The sequence below is a fragment of the Calonectris borealis genome, chromosome 1, assembly GCF_964195595.1.
Source record: "Calonectris borealis chromosome 1, bCalBor7.hap1.2, whole genome shotgun sequence".
NCBI classification, from domain to species: Eukaryota; Metazoa; Chordata; class Aves; order Procellariiformes; family Procellariidae; genus Calonectris; species Calonectris borealis.
The window spans coordinates 879,260-899,169 of record NC_134312.1 but is presented as its reverse complement, the minus strand read 5'-3'; the positions used below and the strand labels follow the sequence as shown (position 1 = coordinate 899,169).

General features: G+C 68.2%; 1 protein-coding gene across 1 annotated transcript; it reads right to left on the bottom strand.

Moving 5' to 3' along the window:
- Positions 1-15,841: 15,841 nt before the first annotated feature.
- ARF5 (ARF GTPase 5) lies at positions 15,842-19,811 on the bottom strand. Its single transcript, XM_075141207.1, has 6 exons — positions 19,646-19,811; positions 19,472-19,552; positions 17,953-18,062; positions 17,502-17,573; positions 16,542-16,667; positions 15,842-16,413 (listed from the first exon to the last, which is right to left on the bottom strand). The coding sequence occupies exons 1-6, from the start codon at positions 19,710-19,712 to the stop codon at positions 16,327-16,329; spliced, it is 543 nt and encodes a 180-aa protein (XP_074997308.1). The 5' UTR covers positions 19,713-19,811; the 3' UTR covers positions 15,842-16,326.
- Between the last annotated feature and the right edge of the window lie 99 nt (positions 19,812-19,910).

Genomic DNA, 19,910 nt, shown 5'->3' with positions numbered 1-19,910 from the left:
TGGCGCTCCGGCAGCTCCCGAGCCGCGCCGCGGACGCACCGCCCGGGGCCCGCCGCTCCCTCTCTCCCCGGGCCCGCAGGGCCCCGCCGGCCGCCCGGGGCTCCGGGCGGCTCCGGGGGCCCGTCCCGCCGCCGGGCAGCGGCGGGGCCCGCTCCCCCCAGCTGCGCCGGCCCGTGCGCCGCGCCGCTCCCCCGCCCGCCGCCGGCGCGCCCGGCCCCGGTGCGCACAGCCCCGGGGGGGCCGCGCTCGCCGCTCCCGGGCCCGCCCGGCCACCCCCGTCCCGCCCACCGCCCGCCTCGGCCCGGCCCGGGGGAGGGGGAGCAGCGGGGCCGGCCCGCCGCCGCCGGGCCCCCCCCAGCAGCGGGCTGAGCCCCGCGCTCCGCGCCCCGCTCCCCGGCGCCGCGTTACGCACGGGGCTCGCCCGGCCCGGGGGCTCCGCCGGGGCTCCCCGGCGGCCGGGGCGGAGCGGGGGGCCCGGCCCCGGCTGCCAGCGCTCCCCGCGCCGCCGGGAGCCCGGGCGGGGTGACGCCGGGAGCCCCGGGGGGGGACGGCGGGAGCGCCCCGGGGGTGGCGGCGGGGAGGCGCGGCGGCTCCCCGGGGGCCGGGGCCGGGCCCGGGCCCCGCAGGGCTGTGGTTAATGTGTAATTCGGAGCATATGGTATTTTCCAAAGGCGGGCGGTTGTGCGCGGAGCGCGGGGGCCGGGAGCGGGGTGCTAATAACGCTCAATTACTCGCGGGGCCGGGCGCGGAGGGCCGCGGTGCAGGGCTCCTCGCTGGCTAATATTTGCTCTTCAAATATTTTATTTGAAAGGTTTACAACGTGTTTTTTATCTCCGAAGAAGGGGGCCATCTGTGCCGGCCCTCCGGTTGCAGAGCGGAGCAGTCCCCGCAGCGCCCATCCACCCCGGGCCGCCTTCTATTTGTTCAATACCAAAAAAAAAAAAAAAAATTCAATAAATGTAATAAAACCGAATCTGGATTTATGATTGAATCCCAAGCGCTTTACCATATGGCAGCTGTGTCTGACCCTGTTTGTTTTGCGGGAGACGCGGGAGCGAAGCCCCCCGGGGAGGCTCCGTCGGGGGTTACCGGGGATGCTCGGGGCGGCGGGATGCGGCGGGGCGTGTGCTGTCCACCGGGCTAGTGCTGAAATACCGGAGGCAACGCCGGTACCGACTCACTGCCCGGCCCGGGGGGCTCCGCTGGGGCTCGGGGCCGGCTCGGGGTCGGTGGCCCCGAGCCGGCCCCGAGCCGGCCCCGAGCCCCGACGGAGCCCCCGGGGCCGGGCGTGTGCTGGGCGCGGCCGCTCGTTCCCCATCGGGCCACCCCTTCCTCCCCATCCTCCTCTTCCTCCTGCCCCGTGACATCACGGCCCCGCTCCCTCATCAGCCGCCCCACACGACACCGCACGGCAGCAGTTGGTCGGCTCCGAGGACTATCCGGTTCAGCTCCTCCGAGGTTCCACAGGTACCCCCTTGCTCCCCTCCGGGCATCCCCGCTCTCAGTCATATGCATACATACATGCATGCACACATATGTGCACATATATGTGCACACGGCAGCGTGGGTGCGTGCAAAAGCACACGCACACATGTGTGCAGCTGGGCATGCGGAGAAGGGAGCATGTGCACGCATAAGCGCGCATCCATACACATGGATGCACTTGGACGCGTGTGCATGCGTGGATGTGTGCGCACAGACGTCCACTCACGCTTGCACGCACATGGGGTGTAGCACGGGGCAAGCTCGGGCGCGGGAGGGCTGCTCTGGGGCAGGGGGGGTTGTGATTTCTTGTCCTGTGCAGCCGCGGGAAGCAATTCCCAGTAGCAATTGGGCAGTGAAGGCGCACTGGGAAGGTTTTGGGCTTCCCCCAGGAATGATCTGCTCTGGTCTAACCTAGTCGAGTCCCGTCTCACTTACTCCTCTCCTTGCCCTGCGTGCTGCACAAAGACCAAGCTCATCACCCCTCTGAGATCCCTCAGCAGGACCCAAAAGGGACTGTGGTCTCACTTGGCTTTCCCAGTGCACCCGTTTCTCTGTGGGGAAAGAAATCCCTGTCGCCTCCCGGCACAGCACGGGCCAAGCCCTTGGCTGGGGCAAAACCAGGGAACGCCGGTGGGCTCTGTGCTGGCCCTCGAGGGGACACATGTCCTGCCAGTACCGCTTGTTCCCTCCTTCCCGGAGCAGCCTCATGTGCTTTGCTCCAGGGCGATCCATCCCTTTCCTAACGAGAGGGAGATTGGGTGCACCCACATGTGCTTTTCACCTGCGGGAATCTGCCGAGTCGTCCCCATCGTTTGATTTATTTTGCTTTTCTTGAATCTCATGAGCAGGGTCAGCGTCTCCAAACAACATTCTCAAGCTGTGCAGGGAAGCAGTGCCAAGGCTGCAGTGGGATTCGGGGACTGTAGCAGGGAAAGCCCCACGCTGGGGGTGTCCAGGAGTTTTCAGGGTGTTTCAGGCGAAATCCCAGCTTAACCAGGGGTGCTAGCCAGGCGGCCCGGGCTTTGGCAAGGCGGTAATGGCAGCAGCAGCCATCAGTCTGTGTGGCACTTTTGTGCTGCTCATTAATTACCCCGAGCGTTTCTGCCTGAGCAGACAGCAAGGGGAGCAGGGTTTTCCTTGACAGAAGGGCTGGCACCAGCATCCCTGTGGAAATGTCCCCTCTCCCCCGTTTCACGGGGCAGGGTGCTGCCCTGGACCCTGCAGCACCCCTTGCTGATGCCCGGCGCGCAGAGCCGCGCTGCCTTTCCTCCCACTTCCACGGGGCTGAAACCTCCCGTGCCTCTGGTGACACCAGGGACGAGCCGGTGGTGACCGGCCCCTCCTGCCCGGGTTCCCGCCGGGGCCATCTCCTCCAGGAGGAATGGCTGCTCTCACCCCGTCGTGGGCCCAGGTGGTCGCAGAGGCACCACCGGGACTTGGCAAAGTGTCTCCCTGCAGGTGTCCTGCGGGACCTGCTGCCACTGCCTTCCTGGCTGCCGGTAAATCCCCGGGCTGGGAGGAGGTGGCATTCACGCTGCAGAGCCCGGGGGGGCCGCGGGAGAGCTGTGGGGCAGGACGGGCAGGGTGTGGGGCAGCACTTGCTCCAGGGGTGTTGGGGGTGGTGATGTCCCACAGCTGAGCCATCGGTCTCTAAATCCGTGGGGCTGCCTTGGGTCAGGATCTGGCGCGAGGGAAGGTGCGTGGGGGGCAGGGAGAAGTGCTGGGGATGGGGAAAAGCGCAGGGGCTCTGGGAGTGTGTGTGCACCCACGCGGGGAAACCCAGCCTTGGCCTTCTGAGCTGGCAGAGGAGGTGGCAGAGCAGTGGAGCGTCTCCCACCAAGGGAGGGGAGGCTCCTGGTAACCTGGTTATCGCTTGCCGGTCTCTCCTCGGCTGGGTTAGGCTCTCGGTGCTGCAAACCCAACCCCACGCCATCGGCTGCAGCTGAGCCGCTCTGGATTTATAGCGGGGCAACGGGAGCGCGGGGCCAGACCTTCCTCTGAAATAAATAAATACATTGAGAGACAGCAACGCTGCCGGCGAGGGCACGAGGGGGGAGCGGTGATCCCACGCAGAGGCGCCTGTGCCTGGAGCCACTGGAGAGGCAGCAGGGGAGGTTACAGCGGGCGATAAACGGCCCATGAACCAGCACCGAAGCTGTTGCACAGAAACCCAGAGCTCCTGACCCCGTCGCCTTCTCGGCTCCTGCCACCTCCTGCCCCCCGTCCCCCCGACACCCGGCAGGACCGGGCGCTCAGCCGCAACGGGGTGGGTGGGGAACCCTCCGTCCCCCGTGGCTTGTCCAAGGGAGCGCATGCAGGCGCTGGGACACGGCTCAGCCAAGCCAGCTCCATTGCGTGCCGGTGGCTGCTAGGTACGGGCAGCACAGGCAGCATTCCTGGCGTCTCCCCAGCCATTTCAGAGCCCGAGAGCCTCTTGCAGCCGTGCAAGCACTTTAAAGCCCAGGTTCCTTTGATCCGCTGTGCCTGGAGTGCAAGGATTTCCCAAGCACTCAGATGCCCTCCGACGTTTCCATCCTCTGCTCGGTATTTCTGCCCTTGCTCCCCCTTCTTCTCGCAGGAGGGCGGGCAGGGGACGTGGCTGAGCCCTGGACACCGTCACTGATTTATCCAGCCTCACGACAGCGACCGTCTGCTCTTGGCAACTCCCAGGCACCGAAAGCCCCGTGAAGCCTCACCATGCAACACCAAGGTGAGCGATGCTGCTGCACCGGGGCGGCTCAGGGAGCGCGGTCCAGGCGTCCGCGGCCCCGGGGGAATCGGGGAGGTGCCGTGTTGGCCCCTGCTCCATCACAAATGAGGCTGCTTTTCCCCTGCGAAGCCTGCACTGGGTGCTGGTAGCTGATACACCTGTGGCTCTGCAGAGTCCTCCTGGCCCCCCGACCATGTCCAGTGCTTCCCTGCCCACCCCAGCCTGTCACCCCACTTTGCAGCTGCCTTTCCCCACTGCCTCTGCCTGGAGGAACCTCCTTCTCCCCGTGCTCCTCCATGGGGTATTTTTTCTGCCAGCATCACCTGAGCTGGTCCTCCGGTTCCCTGCCTGCTTCTGCCGCGCGCTGCCTGCACCCACACCCCAGCAAAGGAGCCTCACGTGGCTCCAAGCTCCAAGTCCTCCTGCCCAGCCCCCTCCAATGCCCAGGGGTCCCGATGTCACCCTGCAAAGCCTCAGCCCGGTGCTCTCCCGGAGAGCCGGGGAGGGAAGGGCAGGGAGCGTCCCCCCTCGCACCAAGCCCTGTCCCCCATCACCGGCTGCCTGTCCTGTCCCCAGGGCCCAGCGGCGTGAACCAGCTGGGGGGTCTCTTTGTGAATGGCCGCCCCCTCCCCGCCTGCAAGAGGAAGAGGATCATCGAGCTGGCGGCGTGCGGCGTCCGGACCTCGGACATCTCCCGCAGCCTCAAGGTGCGCCTGGGTCGGGGGTTCTCCTCCAAATCCTTTTCCCACCGAGCCTCTGCCCCAGCCCCCCGTCCGCAGGTGTCCAACGGCTGCGTCAGCAAGATCCTGGGCCACTACTACCGGACGGGGGCCGTGGAGCCCAGGGCCATCGGGGGCAGCAAGCCCCGCATGGCCACCCCCGAGGTGGTGGCCAGGATCGCCCAGCTGAAGCTGGAGCAGCCCTCCCTCTTCGCCTGGGAGATCCGCCGGCAGCTGCACGCCGAGGGCATCTGCGCCAGCAACAGGACCCCCAGCGTGAGTCCCCGCCGGGGAGAGCCGTGGGGGGCTGCGGGGACACCGGGGCCAGGCACTGCGCGGGGGTTCGACCCCACGGCCGGGGTGCTGCGGGGTGGGGGTCCCTCGCTGGGGTGGGCGGGGGGCAATGGGAAGGATGCACAGGGAAGGGCTCGGTGCTTGGCGAGATGGTGGAGGGAGAAGCAGGCAGGGAGGGGAAGGCAAATCATAGAATCATAGAATCATTAAGGTTGGAAAAGACCTCTAAGATCATCGAGACCATCAACTCAACACCACCAGATCACTCCCTCCCAGCTAAAGCAGGGCCCCGCCGGCCCCAACAAGCCTGGCTGTCGTCTCGGGCATTGGGACACTCGTGGTGGGTCTGTAACGAGGGCCACTGCTCGGCAGAGACAATGAAATGCAATCTGCAGCGTCAGCGCGGAGAGCTGTACTTCCTAATGACAGACCCACCCCTATAAATCTCACAGTCTCCAGCCCCGAGGTGCAGATTGCCTCACATTAAATATTGTTAGTCCACCGAAATTAAAGGGTTGCCTGTATCAACAAGCAGCGGAGCAGATGGGCATGGCCCCGGCGCGGAGAATCCCTGGCACGTGCTCAGGCGCGGCTGCAGGAGAGCGTCTCGGAGATGAGCTTTGGGGCATCAGCCTCGATTCCTCCCCACCCCGGTGCTGCCTTGAGCACATCTCCGGCTCCTGCAGGGAGCGGAGGGATGCCCACCGCAGGCGGGGGCTTTGCCCAGACCCCCCTGCTCCCACCCTCGCGGGGCCCTGCACCCCCTGCCCGTGGCGCAGCCCCGTCTCTCCCTGCCCAGGTCTCCTCCATCAACCGGGTGCTGAGGAACCTGCCCAGCGACCTGCGGCTGGCGGCTGAGCGGGGTTTTGCGAGGGACCCACTGCCACAGGGTGAGCCTTGCTGGGGGAGACGCCCCGGGGAGCAGAGGTGGGTGCACCCCATGGGAGAGACCTGCTCCGAGCGGGCAGGGAGCTCCTGCCACCACCAGCCTCCCGGCTGCACACACATCCACGTGTGCATGCACACACACACATGCATTGCCACACACACACACGCATGCACACACACACGCACGCATGCACACACACACATGTGCATGCACACGGCTCCTCCGCACACTCCCGCACTAACACGGTGCCCCCAAAGCAAAGGGGCTCATCGACCCTCCCTGACCCTTGCCAGCCCTGCCCGGGGAGCGCCCAGGGCCGGGCCCCCCCATCTTCTGCCTTTCTGTCCCTGCAGTGTCCCCTCTCACTGCCCCCTCCACCCCACATCCCCCGGGCTGCCGCTCGCCTGCCGAAGCCGGTGCCGCCATCTCCCCGGGGACCCAGCACCCTCCCCAGGGCTCCGCGGCCGGCCGGCGGCTCCTGCTGAGCACCCAGCACAGGAACAGGACGATCTTCTCCAGCCAGCAGTCGGAAGCCCTGGAGAAAGGTGCGGCTCTCACGGGACGCTGGCCAAGGCCGGGGCATTCGGCGTGGCTGCCCCGAGCTGCGGCAGGGTGCCGGGATGGAGCAGACCCATTCCCAGCAGAGGCCGTTGCCACTTTCTGGATGGGCTCCTGCCCCTTTGAATGGCACGGCCATCGCTGCGGTGCCCCAAACCGCTCCGAACTGCGGGCACCGGCAGCAATGGACCGGCTACAGCCACGCATCCTGGCATCGCCCACCAAGGCGCCGGGGGTGGCTGCACCGGACGGGCTGATCTCACCCCAATCCCCCTTGCAGAGTTTCAGAGGGGACAGTACCCGGACACTGTCACCCGGGAGAGACTGGCCGCGGCCACCCAGCTGCCCGACGCAACCATCAGGGTAAGAGGAGACCCGCCACGCTGCCGCTCTCCAGCCGGGAGCACGCCTGGCCTCATCCTGTCGGCCAGAGCATCCCAGCCGGGGCGCTGGGCTCGGGGCTGCCAGCACCGGTGGGACAGGGCTCCCTCCTGGCGTGCAGGGACATCTCCAAACCGTGACACTGCTGCTGGCGGTGGTGGCAGAGGTGGGAACGGGCTCAGGCGGACAAGGGGGGTGACCCCCGAGAGCGGGTTTCGTCCCCAGCTCGGGGTCTCTCCCCTCTGATGGCTGGGCGCAGGCAGGAGCGGGGCAGGGCTGGCTCCGTCAGGACGTGCCAGTCTCTCACGCTCCCTCCTGTCTGCTGGGGCAAGGCGGGGGCCGGGGGAGCAGGACCCTCAGGCTGCTCCTCAGCAGCAGCCCCCGTGCCTGGCACGTCTGTCGGAAGCAATGCACGCCTGCGCTGCACAGCCACGAGCGGCTGCGTGCCCCGTCCCAGCACGGCCACCGCTCCAGCCCTGCTCCCGGCCGCTGCCCTCCCCGGCTCTGCCCCGCCGTGGGGCCAGCGCAGGGCTGGGAGGTTGTGGGGACACTGCTGGACCCTGGGATGGTGCCACAGGACAGGGGTGCTGGGGAGGACAGCACAGCGCTGCAGAGCCGTGGCATGCTGCATGGCACGCTGCATGGCATGCTGCATGGCACGCTCCATGGCACGCTCCATGGCACACTGCATGGCACACTCTATGGCATGCACCATGGTAGACTTCATGGCATTCTCCCTGGCACATTCCGTGGCATGCACCATGGCACGCTCCCTGGCACGCACCCCTCAAACACCCACCCAGGCACACTCGGTAGCTCCAGGCAGACATCCCCGTGCTGCTGGCAAACCTTCACAGGCTCATGGCAGCCCCTGCCCCTCCCAGCCACAGACCACTGCCGGCCGTCTGGGTGCCCCAGGTAGTGACAGCAGCGAGTCCCCCCTCTGCCGGGGCAGGGCTGCCCGTGCACGCGGTCACCCCACGCCGTGGCAATGCACACGCATGCACACACGTGTCTCCCATGCCCTGTGCTGGAGAAGCACCCCGGAGCCCGGCATGTGCTTGCAGCCCGACGAGGTGGAGAAGACGCAGGATCGTGCCCATGCCCCGGTGTGAAGTGCCCGTGTCCCCAGGGGAGGAGCGGTGCCAAGGAGCCGGAGCGCTGGCCGGGGCGCGGATGCCGCGAGGCGGGGGCCGGCAGCCTCAGCCCCTTCCCTCCTCCCCAGGTCTGGTTCTCAAACCGACGAGCGAAATGCAGACGCGAGGCCAAGCAGAAGCTGGAGGCTGGCGCTGCAGGTGACAGCCCAGGGGTGGAGGGGACAGGACGGGGTCCAGGGGCTGGGAGGGAGCGTGGCTGAAATTTAGCACTGAGCACTGGGACACCTGGGTTCAATTCCCCAAAATCAAGGCTGGGGACCAGCGTGGTCCTGAGCCGGCGCGCTGCCCTCCCCACCTCTCCCCACGCAGGCTCCTGGTGCGACTGGATGCTGCCCCGCGCAGCGGCCGTGGCTGCTTTCCTCCCCGACTCCGCGGCGGCCGCTGGCTCCGCACAGGTAGGAGATGGCCGGGGGTGATGGGGACGCCTCGCCGGCACCCCAGCAGGCTCCGGGCACCCTCTGCAGTCCCATTGCCCGGCTGCTCTGAGCCCTCCGGGCGCTGCCCTCCCTGGGAGCTGTTTCTGGAGCCGCCCCAGAGGGTGACACTTTGCAGGTCCACTTCGGGGTGGTCTGCCCCCGATGCACCCCCACGGATGCCCCGTGACATCCTGCTCTCTGTTCCCCGCACAGCACCTCCCGGCCGCCCCCGCCGGCTCGCCGCAGCCCCTCCGCGGTCATGGTCATGGTCACAGCCACGGCCTCACCGCCTACCCCGGCACCCCGGCCCCACTGCACCTCTGCACCTCCGGCCCCTGCGCCTGGGACGACGCTTGCTGCGGTAAAAAAGCCGGGAGGGGGGCTGGGACCCCGGGGCATGGCCAGGGTGGGAGCCAGCAGCAGGGTGCGGGACCCCATGGGGTGCTGGAGGGTGTGGGGAGCTGGTCCCCCTCCCCGCCTGGCCCCGGCCCCGCAGCGATGGGGTTGCTGTGGGGTGGGTGTCCCCTGCCCCACGGCAGAGCGGGGCTGGGGGCGAGAGCGATGCTTCCCAGCCCCTTGCGCTGCCTGAGTCCCGTTTCCATCCCGCAGGCCTGGCCCCCGGCGGCAGCCCCCCTCCGGCTCCCTGGCAGCCCCTGGAGGGCCCCCCCTTCGCCCTGCTGCCCCCCCGGGCTCACCTGCACCCCGCTGCCAGCCTGCTGCCTGGACCCCCGCTGAGCCCCCCGGTGCCGCCGCTCCACACCAGCTCACCAGAGCCCCTCGCTCGCCTCCACGCACCGGGGTGCCCCTGGCTCTGAGGGTCCCCGGCACGGCGGGGGGCTCCAACACACCCCCGGTGCAGTGAGTGGAGGATGTCCATGTGACAGCCGGGCCACCGTCACCTCACCGTCTGCCCCCTCCAAACCGGGACTCCCATCGCCCTCCTGGGAGCCCAGCCCCGCAGGGTCCAGCGCGGCAGCGGGGGTGGGTGCTCGGGGGAAAGTGTCCTGCTGCGCCGGCCGGGCTCGGGTTATCGGGGCTCAAACGCTTGCGGGCACACGGGGGGATGAGTGTGCCCCTTCCCGGCTGGGCGAGGGGTTTATCCCGGTGCTACCGGCTGTGGCACAGCCCTGCCAGCCCGCAGAGCCGTAACTCATCCTGCAAGGCTCTGCGTGGGACGATGCCTTGCAGCTCACCCAGGAGCTGCTGGACAGCCAGCGCCCTGCTGCCTGCACTGCAGGGTCCCCATGCGCTCATCATCCAGCCGGCTGCTTCCCCTGGGCCATGGCACCCCCCAACCCATCCCGCAGACCCTGCAGCCCCCCTCCCCTCTCCCCCACCCCAGACCCTCTCTGATCCCAGCCGGTGCTTTCAGCCCGGCTCCGGTTGGGGCACAGCCTGGCCAGGACAGCCCCCGGCAGCTCCCCAAAGCGCCGCCCCCGCAGCGGGGTGATGCCCACCTGCATCCGTCCCAGCGGGAGTTTTGCCACCCCAAGGCAGGAAAACTTCATGCCTGGCTTTGCCCAGCCACCGGCCTCTTCCTCAGCTGCCTTGGGTGGCTTGTGGGGACCAGGACCACAGCCAGGTCCCTGGGGCTGTGGTTGGGGTCAGGCAGTGGGAGCCACGCGCCTCAGGGAGCCCCTCGTCACGCTGGGGCATTTGTCACCATCCCCAGTGCTGTGTCCCTGTCCCAGCCCCCGGGACGCAGCAGAAGGGCAGGCAGCAGCACTGCCCCACTTCGCTGCTGCATCCCCTCGTTAGCATCCCTCCGTCCACTTCAAGCTTCCCCCCGTCCTATTTACAATACCGTTAAATTATCCTGGGAGAAGTTAATTAACTGCGTGTGGGGAGGGATAGTCAATGCCCCCGCTCCCATCCACCCTGCCGCGAGCGCCGATGCACCACGCCATGGCAGCAGGCACCGGTGCAGGTGCTGGGCGCTTCTGCAGAGCCCCCCGTTCCCCGCTGCCGACGCGCGGTGCGTCACCGCTGCGAGCGCCGCTGCGCCGGGTGCCGGGGGCTGCTCGGCGGGGGATGCGTGGGAGGATGCGGAGCAGCGGGGCCAGGGACCCCTTCTCCCGCCTGCCAGGCGCACGCTGCATCCCTGCCGCAGCGCCGTGTGTCACCGGCCCCCTGGAAACAGGGGACACCCCGCTGTTAAATGGGGACTCTTCCTGGCACCTCCGGAGAAATCTCTAGCCCGGAGGGAGCTCCCCTAACCAGAAAGCTGGGGAGTCTCCGGAGACGGGGAACAGGGGCTACGCAGGATGGGCAAGCAGGTAAAAAACTCGCTGTGGCTATTGTGCCCCCCCGGCGATTGCCCGTAGCTGCCGGCGAGCCCCCGAGCCGCGGTATCGCTTCAGCACACCCCGCTACGGAGACGGGAGGTCGGCGGGCAGGACTGTGCGGCACAGCCAGGACCAGCTCCCGCCGTCCCGGATCCCACACTGGTCCCTCCACCGTGACCTTGCAGAGCCGACAGGCCCTGGCCACGTGGCAGGTCCTTGACCTAAATAAAGAGTTTTGGGTTTCTGTTTGTTTAGAAATGGAATTTAACGCTGGAGCCAGGGTAAAGGCGCCCATCGCTGGCGCGGAGCACCGCTGCGGGCTGAAGGAACGGCTTTACTTGAAGGAAAATGATTGTTTCCTTCAGCCAAAGGAAACCAGCTGCGGGGGCTCAGCCCGAGGTGAGGGCTTTCCCCGTTTGCAGGGCCGGGGCAGGGACGCTGCGCGGCGGTCACCGTCCCCACGCGCCCACGGCCCCTCAGCAGACCGCTCTGAGGGCAGCCTGGGCAGCCCCGGGGGCCCCTCTCTCCCCCAGGACAACGTCAGGCTCCAGCTTAGTTTGTGTCTCTTTAAGCAAGAAAAAATAATTTCTGTAAAAGAAGTGTTCCACGGGTTTTTCTAAGTGAAAAAAACCATCCCAGGAGCTGGCAGCCATTATCCCGGTTGCTCAGTCCTGGGGGATGCTGACAGCGTCTCTGAGGACGCACTGAAGGCTTTTTCTCGCCTGCAGCCACGGCGCAGCGGCTGCACCGGCCCCAGCCCCGTCTTGGCCGTCTGTCTGTCCTGGCCACCCGGCTGAGCTGCGGCAGCATCCCAGGACCGGGGCAGCGTGCTGCATGCCATGAGACCTGCCAAACTCATGGCATGTATTGCTGACCAGCTCTTGGGGAAAGCCGTATGGGAACGGGGACATCTCCAATGTCTGAGCAGTCTCATAAGACAGAGGTGAGCAAGGACGCCCGGGGCCACCCCGAGCCCCCGGCACCCTCGGGCTGCAGGCTCCCTCTGCCCGTGTGCCGCAGCCTGGGCGATGCCGTGGGCTGCCGCGCAGCCGGGCTGCAAAGAGCCAGCACGGCCCCAGGCAGCTCCACGACACGCACGGAGCCCACGGCGGTGGGATTTCAACCATGTTCAGCCCCAGGGGCGGGGATGGGGACAGGACGGGTGGCACTGCTGCGATGGCGGCAGACCAGGACTGCACAGCAGCCACCACCGTGCCCCGGCAATACCCGAAGCTGCAGCCATGGCTGGGCAGCGCGAGGCTGCGAAACGCCTGCTTGAGGCCGGGACCTCCAAACGCTCCACGGCAGCTCCGAAGGAGCCTTTTGCTTCCAGAAACACGGAGTGACTCGGCTGGATTTGGGTGTATTTTTCAGGGGCTGCAGGAGGCCGGCTGCCGCGGTCACCAGCACCCAGGCCCTGCGGCACCGCTTGGCAGCCGAGCTGCGATTCATACCCAGCCCTTCAAAAACAATTAAAACTGAAATTGCCGGACCCACTAGAAGAGACCTCAGCAGGGGCCGGCGGCTGGCGTGGGATGCTGCCGCCGACGTGCCCGTTCGCCCGGTGTAGGACCCTGTTTGCAGGGGCCGGCCGGGCAGGCGGGTCTGCAGGTGCCCTCCTGGGGCACCCGAAATGCTGCGGGGCGCTGGGGACCTGCGGGGAGCCAGCCCTCGGGGTGCCTGGCCGCGGGGAGGGCATGCAGGGCAGGACCCCCCAGCCCTTCGGCAGCTCATACAAAGGCGCCGTGCCACAGAGAGCCCTCACCGGCAGCCGCGGCGTGGTGGGGGGCTCCTTCCGCAGCTCGGGGTGCAGCCGGGGCGTTCGCTCCCCCCGCCCCTTGCTGTGACTGTGCAATGCCCTGGGCACAGGCAAGTTTTGCAAATCCCTCCTGGAGAAGCAAGCGGGCAGCAAGCTCTCCTGCCTGCACTCCTGCCTGCGGGCTCCTGCAGCACCGACAGCGCTGAGCAAACCAGGGGCCTCAGCGTGGCCAAGGGGACGTGTCCTCGCCACACCGCCGGAGCAGAGGGGACTCCGGCACAGCCGGGCACCCGCCGGTGGCCGGGGCTGCAGGGAATCGGCAGGGCTGGAAGCAGCCAGGGCAGAGCGGGCAGCGAACCGGCGGGGCTGCAAAGGGCTAACGGCACGTGCGCTCCTGGGCTGCTGCCTTGGAGGTGGCAGGGGTCGGTGCCAAAGGGACACCCCACGGCCTTACAGCTGGCATTTTCAGGGCACTTCGTCTCAGCCTGAGGGTGATGTCCAGGCCCGGCTGGAGCAACGGGTGCTAAATGGGGCATTAAATTATTCGCAGTGAGTGGCTGTCCTGTTCCCCGGCTCCCTGAGAGCTCCAGCCCCGCAGTGCACCATGCTGCCAGGCGCAGGGGGGTTGCGCATGTTGGACGTAGAGCTGAGTCCCCCCCAGGGGCTGTCCCCAGGGAGATGGGGGGCCACAGCTGTCCCCAGTGCCAGCAGGACCCTCCGCGTCCCAGGGGAGGGAGCCTGGCACCGGGAGCTGATGGGCACAGGGGCGTCCAACATAGCCGTGAAACGTCACCCACCTTGCAGGGATTAACTGTCCCCCAGGAGCCGTGGCAGCGAGCGAAGGCACCGGCATCACCTTGTCCCCTGCTGCAAAGCGGCGTTCGAAGCTCGAGGCTGCTGCGATCGTGGGGAGGCTGGTTTTCAGCCGAGCAGCCCAGCGGCTGATGCACCACTGGCCGGGATGGGGCTTCTCCCGGTCCTTTCTCAGTCCCCGCATTCTCTAGCTGTGCTGTAAATCAAGCCTGGTGCCCCACATCGGGTGGGATGGATGTGTGCCCCATGGCTTCACCCCCACTTTCCATCACGGGGCCCCCTCGGGTGCACCCGCCTCTTGTCCAGCCTGGGCTCCCCGTGCTCTGCCCGTGGCCCCGCTCTCACGCCTCTGCACCGTGAGCACTCCTGGCTCCAAGCCAGCACCCGTCCGGACCGCGGTGCTGCACCCCAGCGCCAACTGCTCCGGGGAAACCTTGCACCAAAGCACCGGGGAACCCCCCATCTCCTCCTGTCCCCCCACTTTTCTCCACCAAAGGCAACAACCTGCATCAGCTCCGTGGCAGAGCTGGGGCTCTGGGGCAGCAGTGCTGAGCCCTGGGAACCTGCGAGCTCTGCCCTCGGGCTCCGGCTGCCCCCGGCTGCCCCCGGCTGCCCCGAGGGAAGGGGCGTGCAGAGGGCCAGCCCCAAGTCTGCCACCCCGGAGGGGTGGGTCTGGGTCCCCCCTCCCCCTTGGCTCCCCAGGCTGCAAAAGGACCCAGCAACATCTCCCTGCCCCAGCCCCCACTGCCCCCTTGCTCCCCAGATAGGCACCCCTGGGCTGGGTGGAAGCCCCCCAGCAGGATGGGTGCTGGTGCACTGAGCACCCACCTGAGCCATTACAGGGGGACAGCCAGCGCATCCCCACAGGGACAGTGTGGGGGGGACAGCCAGCGCATCCCTGCAGGGACAGTCCATGGAGGGACAGCCAGCGCATCCCCGCAGGGACAGTGTGGGGGGGACAGCCAGCGCATCCCCACAGGGACAGTGTGGGGGGGACAGCCAGCGCATCCCCACAGGGACAGCCTGGGGGGGGACAGCCAGCACATCCCTGCAGGGACAGCCTGGGGGGGGACAGCCAGCGCATCCCTGCAGGGACAGCCTGGGGGGGGACAGCCAGCACATCCCCGCAGGGATAGCCTGGGGGGGGACAGCCAGCACATCCCTGCAGGGACAGCCTGGGGGGGGACAGCCAGCACATCCCCGCAGGGACAGCCTGGGGGGGACAGCCAGCACATCCCCGCAGGGACAGCCTGGGGGGGACAGCCAGCACATCCCCGCAGGGACAGCCTGGGGGGGACAGCCTGGGGGGGACAGCCAGCACATCCCCGCAGGGACAGCCTGGGGGGGACAGCCAGCACATCCCTGCAGGGACAGCCTGGGGGGGACAGCCAGCACACCCCCGCAGGGACAGCCCGTGGGGGGACAGCCAGCACATCCCCGCAGGGACAGCCTGGGGGGGACAGCCAGCACATCCCCGCAGGGACAGCCTGGGGGGGACAGCCAGCACATCCCCGCAGGGACAGCCTGGGGGGGGACAGCCAGCACATCCCCGCAGGGACAGCCTGGGGGGGGACAGCCAGCGCATCCCCGCAGGGACAGCCTGGGGGGGACAGCCAGCACATCCCTGCAGGGACAGTGTGGGGGGGACAGCCAGCACACCCCCGCAGGGACAGCCTGGGGGGGACAGCCTGGGGGGGACAGCCAGCACATCCCCGCAGGGACAGCCTGGGGGGGGACAGCCAGCGCATCCCCGCAGGGACAGCCAGCGCAGGGCTCAGCTCCGTTCAGGGAGCGCGTTTTTGCAGGGCCCGCAGCTTGCCCGTGCCCCTCACTGGGAGGCAGCCCCTCGCCCCCCAGCCACGCGTGGCACTGCTGCTGCCAGTCCCCACCCACGCTCCCTGCCTGTTGCCTCCCGCCGGCCGTGGGCTCCCGGCACCAGTCTGCTCCCCCTTCCCCCAGTGCCCACGGCTTGGCCCCTCGCTGCCAGAGCGCAGCCGCCGTTGGGCTGCCAAACACTTGGCTTTGCCCGCTCCCACTAATTACAACCCAATTAGCACTCCTGCAGCACGTGGCCTGAGCCGACCCCGCAGCCCCCCCCGGGCTGGCACCAGCACTGTGCTCAGGCAGCACCCACCCCGACGGCACCCCGGGGCGGCCATAAAACGGGTCAGGCCCCCTCCCGGCACCGGGGGACGAGGAAAGGAGCTCGCAAACACGCCTCGGAGCCTCTGCCCACCTCCTCTGCGCCCCAGCACAGCGCACGCAGGGTTTTATTACGGCCCAAAGCCCCCTGCCCCGAGACGCTCGTGGAGGAGGCACGTCGGGGAGCGCGGTTCCAAGGCGGCACTCGCAGCCAGCCAGAAACGCGCCGGGCGCAGGGTACAAAGTGGAGGTGTTTAATTACTCGATATACAACAGCACGTTACGCAGCCATACGCCCCCTCCCCGAGAGAAAGAGACCTATAAAGTTTATCGAAGGATAAAAAGGAGGATCCTTCCTGTCCCGCAGCGGCAGGGCTGCCTCCCAGCCAAGCTCAGCCCCCGCCGCCGGCTCCGGGCGAGGAGCGGGGACACTTGGGGACATGCCACCCCAGCAGGCCCGGGCAAGCTCTCGCAGACGGCACATGCAGGTGGGGGGGACGGCCAGCACGCAGCGCTGCCGGGGCGAAGGCAGGACACCGCGAAGTGGAGCTGCCCAAAGAGTCCTTGAGGTTCAAGTCCTACCAGATAAACACACAGAGACGAGGCCACTCGGGGGAGAAAGGAAAAACACCCCCCCCAATAAAACAAAGGAAACCAAACAAAACAGCGGTTGGAAGAGACGTCCCCAGCTCCTCTGGTCCCTGTGCCGCCGGCCCAGCTAGCGCTTGGAGAGCTCGTGCGATAGCCAGTCCAGCCCGTCGTAGAGCCCCGTGCCCTGGGTCGCACACGTCGCCTGCACGTACCACTGCAAAACAGAGGGAGACGGGGAAAAGGGCTTCGGGCTCCGCAGGCGCCAGCCCGGCGCTCCCCAGGAGCGGCCCCGCGGCCCCCCGGTCCCTCCCGCAGGGACGGGGACGGCACCCGGCCACTCACGGTCCTGCTGCGCAGTGTCTGCAGCCCCAGCTTGTCGGTCAGCTCGCTCACCGCCATGGCGTTGGGCATGTCCTGCTTGTTGGCAAACACCAGCAAGACGGCGTCCCGCAGCTCGTCCTCCTGCAGCTGCGGAGAGAGCGGCGACGGCTGAGCCGGGCGCTGCCGCAGGGCGGCTCTCGGTGAGCCCTCGGTGAGCCTCCGCAGCGCCGGCGCCCCGGCAAGCGAGACCCGGCTTGGACAGAGCCAAAGAGCCGGGAGGGCTCTCCAGCTCCTCCGCTCACCTCCAGTACCTTGGCTGCCCTCCTGCCCCCATCGCTGCCCGGAGGTCTCGGTGGCACCGGGACGCTCTTCCAGGAGCACCCGTGCCCTTCACAGAGGGGACGCCCGCGTTGGAGCGTGGGGCTGCAGGGGAGGGGGGGCACAGCGACCGCCATGGCGCAGCGCAAGAGAGCGGGCACGGCGCTCTCCAAACAACAGCAAGCAGGCGGCGGGCATCCGCCCGTCCCTTCTCCCCGCTCTCAGGCTGCGACACGCTCTGCTCTGCGCCAGCTCCCCCTCCAAGGGTGCCCTGCCCGCGCAGGCAGCCGTGCCACAGAGTAAATGACCCCCCCCGCAGGTTGGCTTTCGGACGTCGTCTTCACGCTGCCTCCCCTCCCCGTGTGCCCTGGGTGCTCGGCTAGCCACGCCCTGACTCAGTAAAGCCTAGAACCGCGTTTTCTTGGCCATTTTTCCCCCTTGCAGTTGCTCCCGATCCCTGCAGGTCCAGCCTCTGCCTGGCAGACGAGTCGCTGTCGGGTCCCCAAGCCCGTCTCCGGACGGATGCCCCTGCTCCGCGTCGCAGGCAGAGCAGAGCCGGGTCTCGTCTCGCACCCACCCAGGCGTTGCTGCAGAGCCGGGCGAGCGGGAGGAGGGCTGGGGGACGCCCGCTCCCTGCCAGACCGAATCCCCCCCATCACTCACCATCTTCTGCAGCTCGTCGGCAGACTCCTGCACTCGCTCTCGGTCATTGCTGTCCACCACGAAGATGAGACCCTGCGGGAGAAACCAGGCTGCAGTGGGCAGCTTGCACGGAGAAGAGGGGGACATCACAGGCACCCCCTCACCAAGGGGGAGAGCAGCCCCGCTGCCCACCCGGACCCCCCCGTGCACCCCCCACAGAGCCAGAGCACCCCGGGGAGGGCACTGCCCCCTCACCTGCTCCTCCGCCAGACCCCTCCCATGGGGCAAACACCCACGCGAGGTCCCAGTGCTCCCAGTTGGGCCACCACACCGGGGACCGGGCGCATTCCCCGCGGCCACTCACGTGCCCCGCTCAGACAGGACCAGGCCACGAGCCCCAGGGACCCCGGGCCAGCCCTGCCGCAGCTGATGAAGTTTATCCCTGCCCTGCCCACGTCCCCCCTCCACAGACCTGTGTGTTTTGGAAGTAGTGCCTCCAGAGGGGTCGGATTTTGTCCTGGCCGCCCACGTCCCAGACGGTGAAGCAAATGTTCTTGTACTCCACCGTCTCCACGTTGAACCCTGCGGGGGGACAGGAGGGGCATGGGGAGAGGGTGCCCACTGCCTCCGGGTAGAGCTGAGGAGAGCCTGGCTCCATCTTCTTTACCCCCCCCATGAGGGATTTACACACACAGATGAGATCCCCCCGAGCCATCTCTTCTCCAGGCTGAGCAGCCCCAGCTCTCCCAGCTTCTCCTCGTACGAGAGATGCTCCAGTCCCTTCGCCATCATCATGGCCCTGCACTGGACTTACTCCAGTATGTCCCTGTCTCTCCTGCTGGGGAGCCCAGCACCGGACCCGGCGCCCCGAGGTGTCGCAGCAGAGCTGAGCAGAGGGGCAGGACCTCCTCTCCCGACCCACTCGCAGTGCTGGGTCTGGTGGCCCCAAGCCACAAGGGCACGTGCCTGGTGCTTGCCCAGGTGGCTTCCCACCAGGACTGCCAGGACCTTCCCAGAGCTGCTCTCCAGCAGGACTTGGCCTTCCCCTGGTTGAGCGCCATGAGGTTTCTCTGCTCATTTCGCCAGGCTGCCCAGATCCCCCTGGACGGCAGCACGACCCTCCGGCGTGTAACCGCTCCTCCTAGCTCAGGGCCGAGCTTGCCGAGGGGGCTGTCTCCCCATCACCGGGGTCACTGATGAAGATGTCAGCAGCACTGGCCAGCGCGGTGCACCACGGGTGACCAGCCCCCCGACCCATCGCTCAGCCCGGTCCCAACCCACCTCCATCGGCGTGTGGGAGATGCTATGGGAGATGGTGCTGAGCACCCCGCGGAAGGCTTTGCACCCCGGATCTGGCAGGACAGCAGCCTGCCCTGCCTGCCCGGCTCGGGCAGACTGGACCCGCGCGGGCTGAGCGACCTCCTGCCCACGAAAGCACCTCTGCACTCTCCGGACTGGAGCCAGACCTCACCGGCGTAACGGCTCCGGCTCCACGTTCGGCACCGCGGGGCAGGCAATCAGGGCAGCAAATTCGGGTTCGCAGCCACAGCGCAGGTCGGGGCGAGTGGTCTGGGCCGATGCCCGTGCCGGGGACCGCAAGTGGCATTTTGGGGTGCGAGCCAGGCTCCCCACCGGGCACACCCACGGCCGTGCCCCAGCACCCGGACAGGCACGGGATAACGGGAGGGTAACGGCTGGGCGGGGGGGCACTGGGGTGTCATGCGGCGCATCTCACCCCGGCCCGGGGGACCCACGGGAAAGCAGTACCCGGGTGGGTGGCACAGCCTGCGGGATGTGGCAGGGGGGGCCCTGCCCGGTGCCGGCTGTCAGAGACAGGATGGGGGGCCCTGCCCGGTACCCGGTGCTCGGTGGGGGCCCTGCCCGGTACCCAGTGCTCGATGGGGAGCCCTGCCCGGCACCCGGTGCTCGGCGGGGGGCCTGCCCGGTACCCGGTGCTCCGTGGGGGCCCTGCCCGGTGCCGGGGCACTCACCGATGGTGGGGATGGTGGTGACGATCTCACCCAGCTTCAGCTTGTAGAGGATGGTGGTCTTGCCGGCGGCGTCCAGCCCCACTGCAACGAAGAGGCGGTGTCACCGGCGCCGGTAGCGGTACGTGCCCCATCCCCATCCCCCGCCCGGCCCTGCTCCGCCGCCCCCGCGCTTACCCATCAGGATCCGCATCTGCTTCTTGCCGAAGATGCGGGAGAAGATGGCGGAGACCGTGAGGCCCATGGCGGCGGCGGCGGCGGGAGGGACGGGACGGGACGGGACGGGACGGGACGGCCGCGCTGCCACCCCGCTGCCTCCGCGCTCCGCCGCGCCGCAGGCCCCGCCCCGCGCACCGGGCCCCGCCCCCGCGCACCGGGCCCCGCCCCCGCCCCGCCCCCGCCTCGCCCCCACGGCTGCCGCCCCTGCTCCCGTGTTATCAGG

Excerpts from the sequence above, each read along its gene's own strand:
- ARF5 (XM_075141207.1), bottom strand. The coding sequence starts at position 19,712 with ATGGGCCTCACGGTCTCCGCCATCTTCTCCCGCATCTTCGGCAAGAAG. Across the intron at positions 19,553-19,645 it reads GCAGATGCGGATCCTGATGG|TGGGGCTGGACGCCGCCGGC; the intron begins GTAAGCGCGGGG and ends TCTTCGTTGCAG. Across the intron at positions 17,574-17,952 it reads ACTACTTCCAAAACACACAG|GGTCTCATCTTCGTGGTGGA; the intron begins GTCTGTGGAGGG and ends TTTCTCCCGCAG.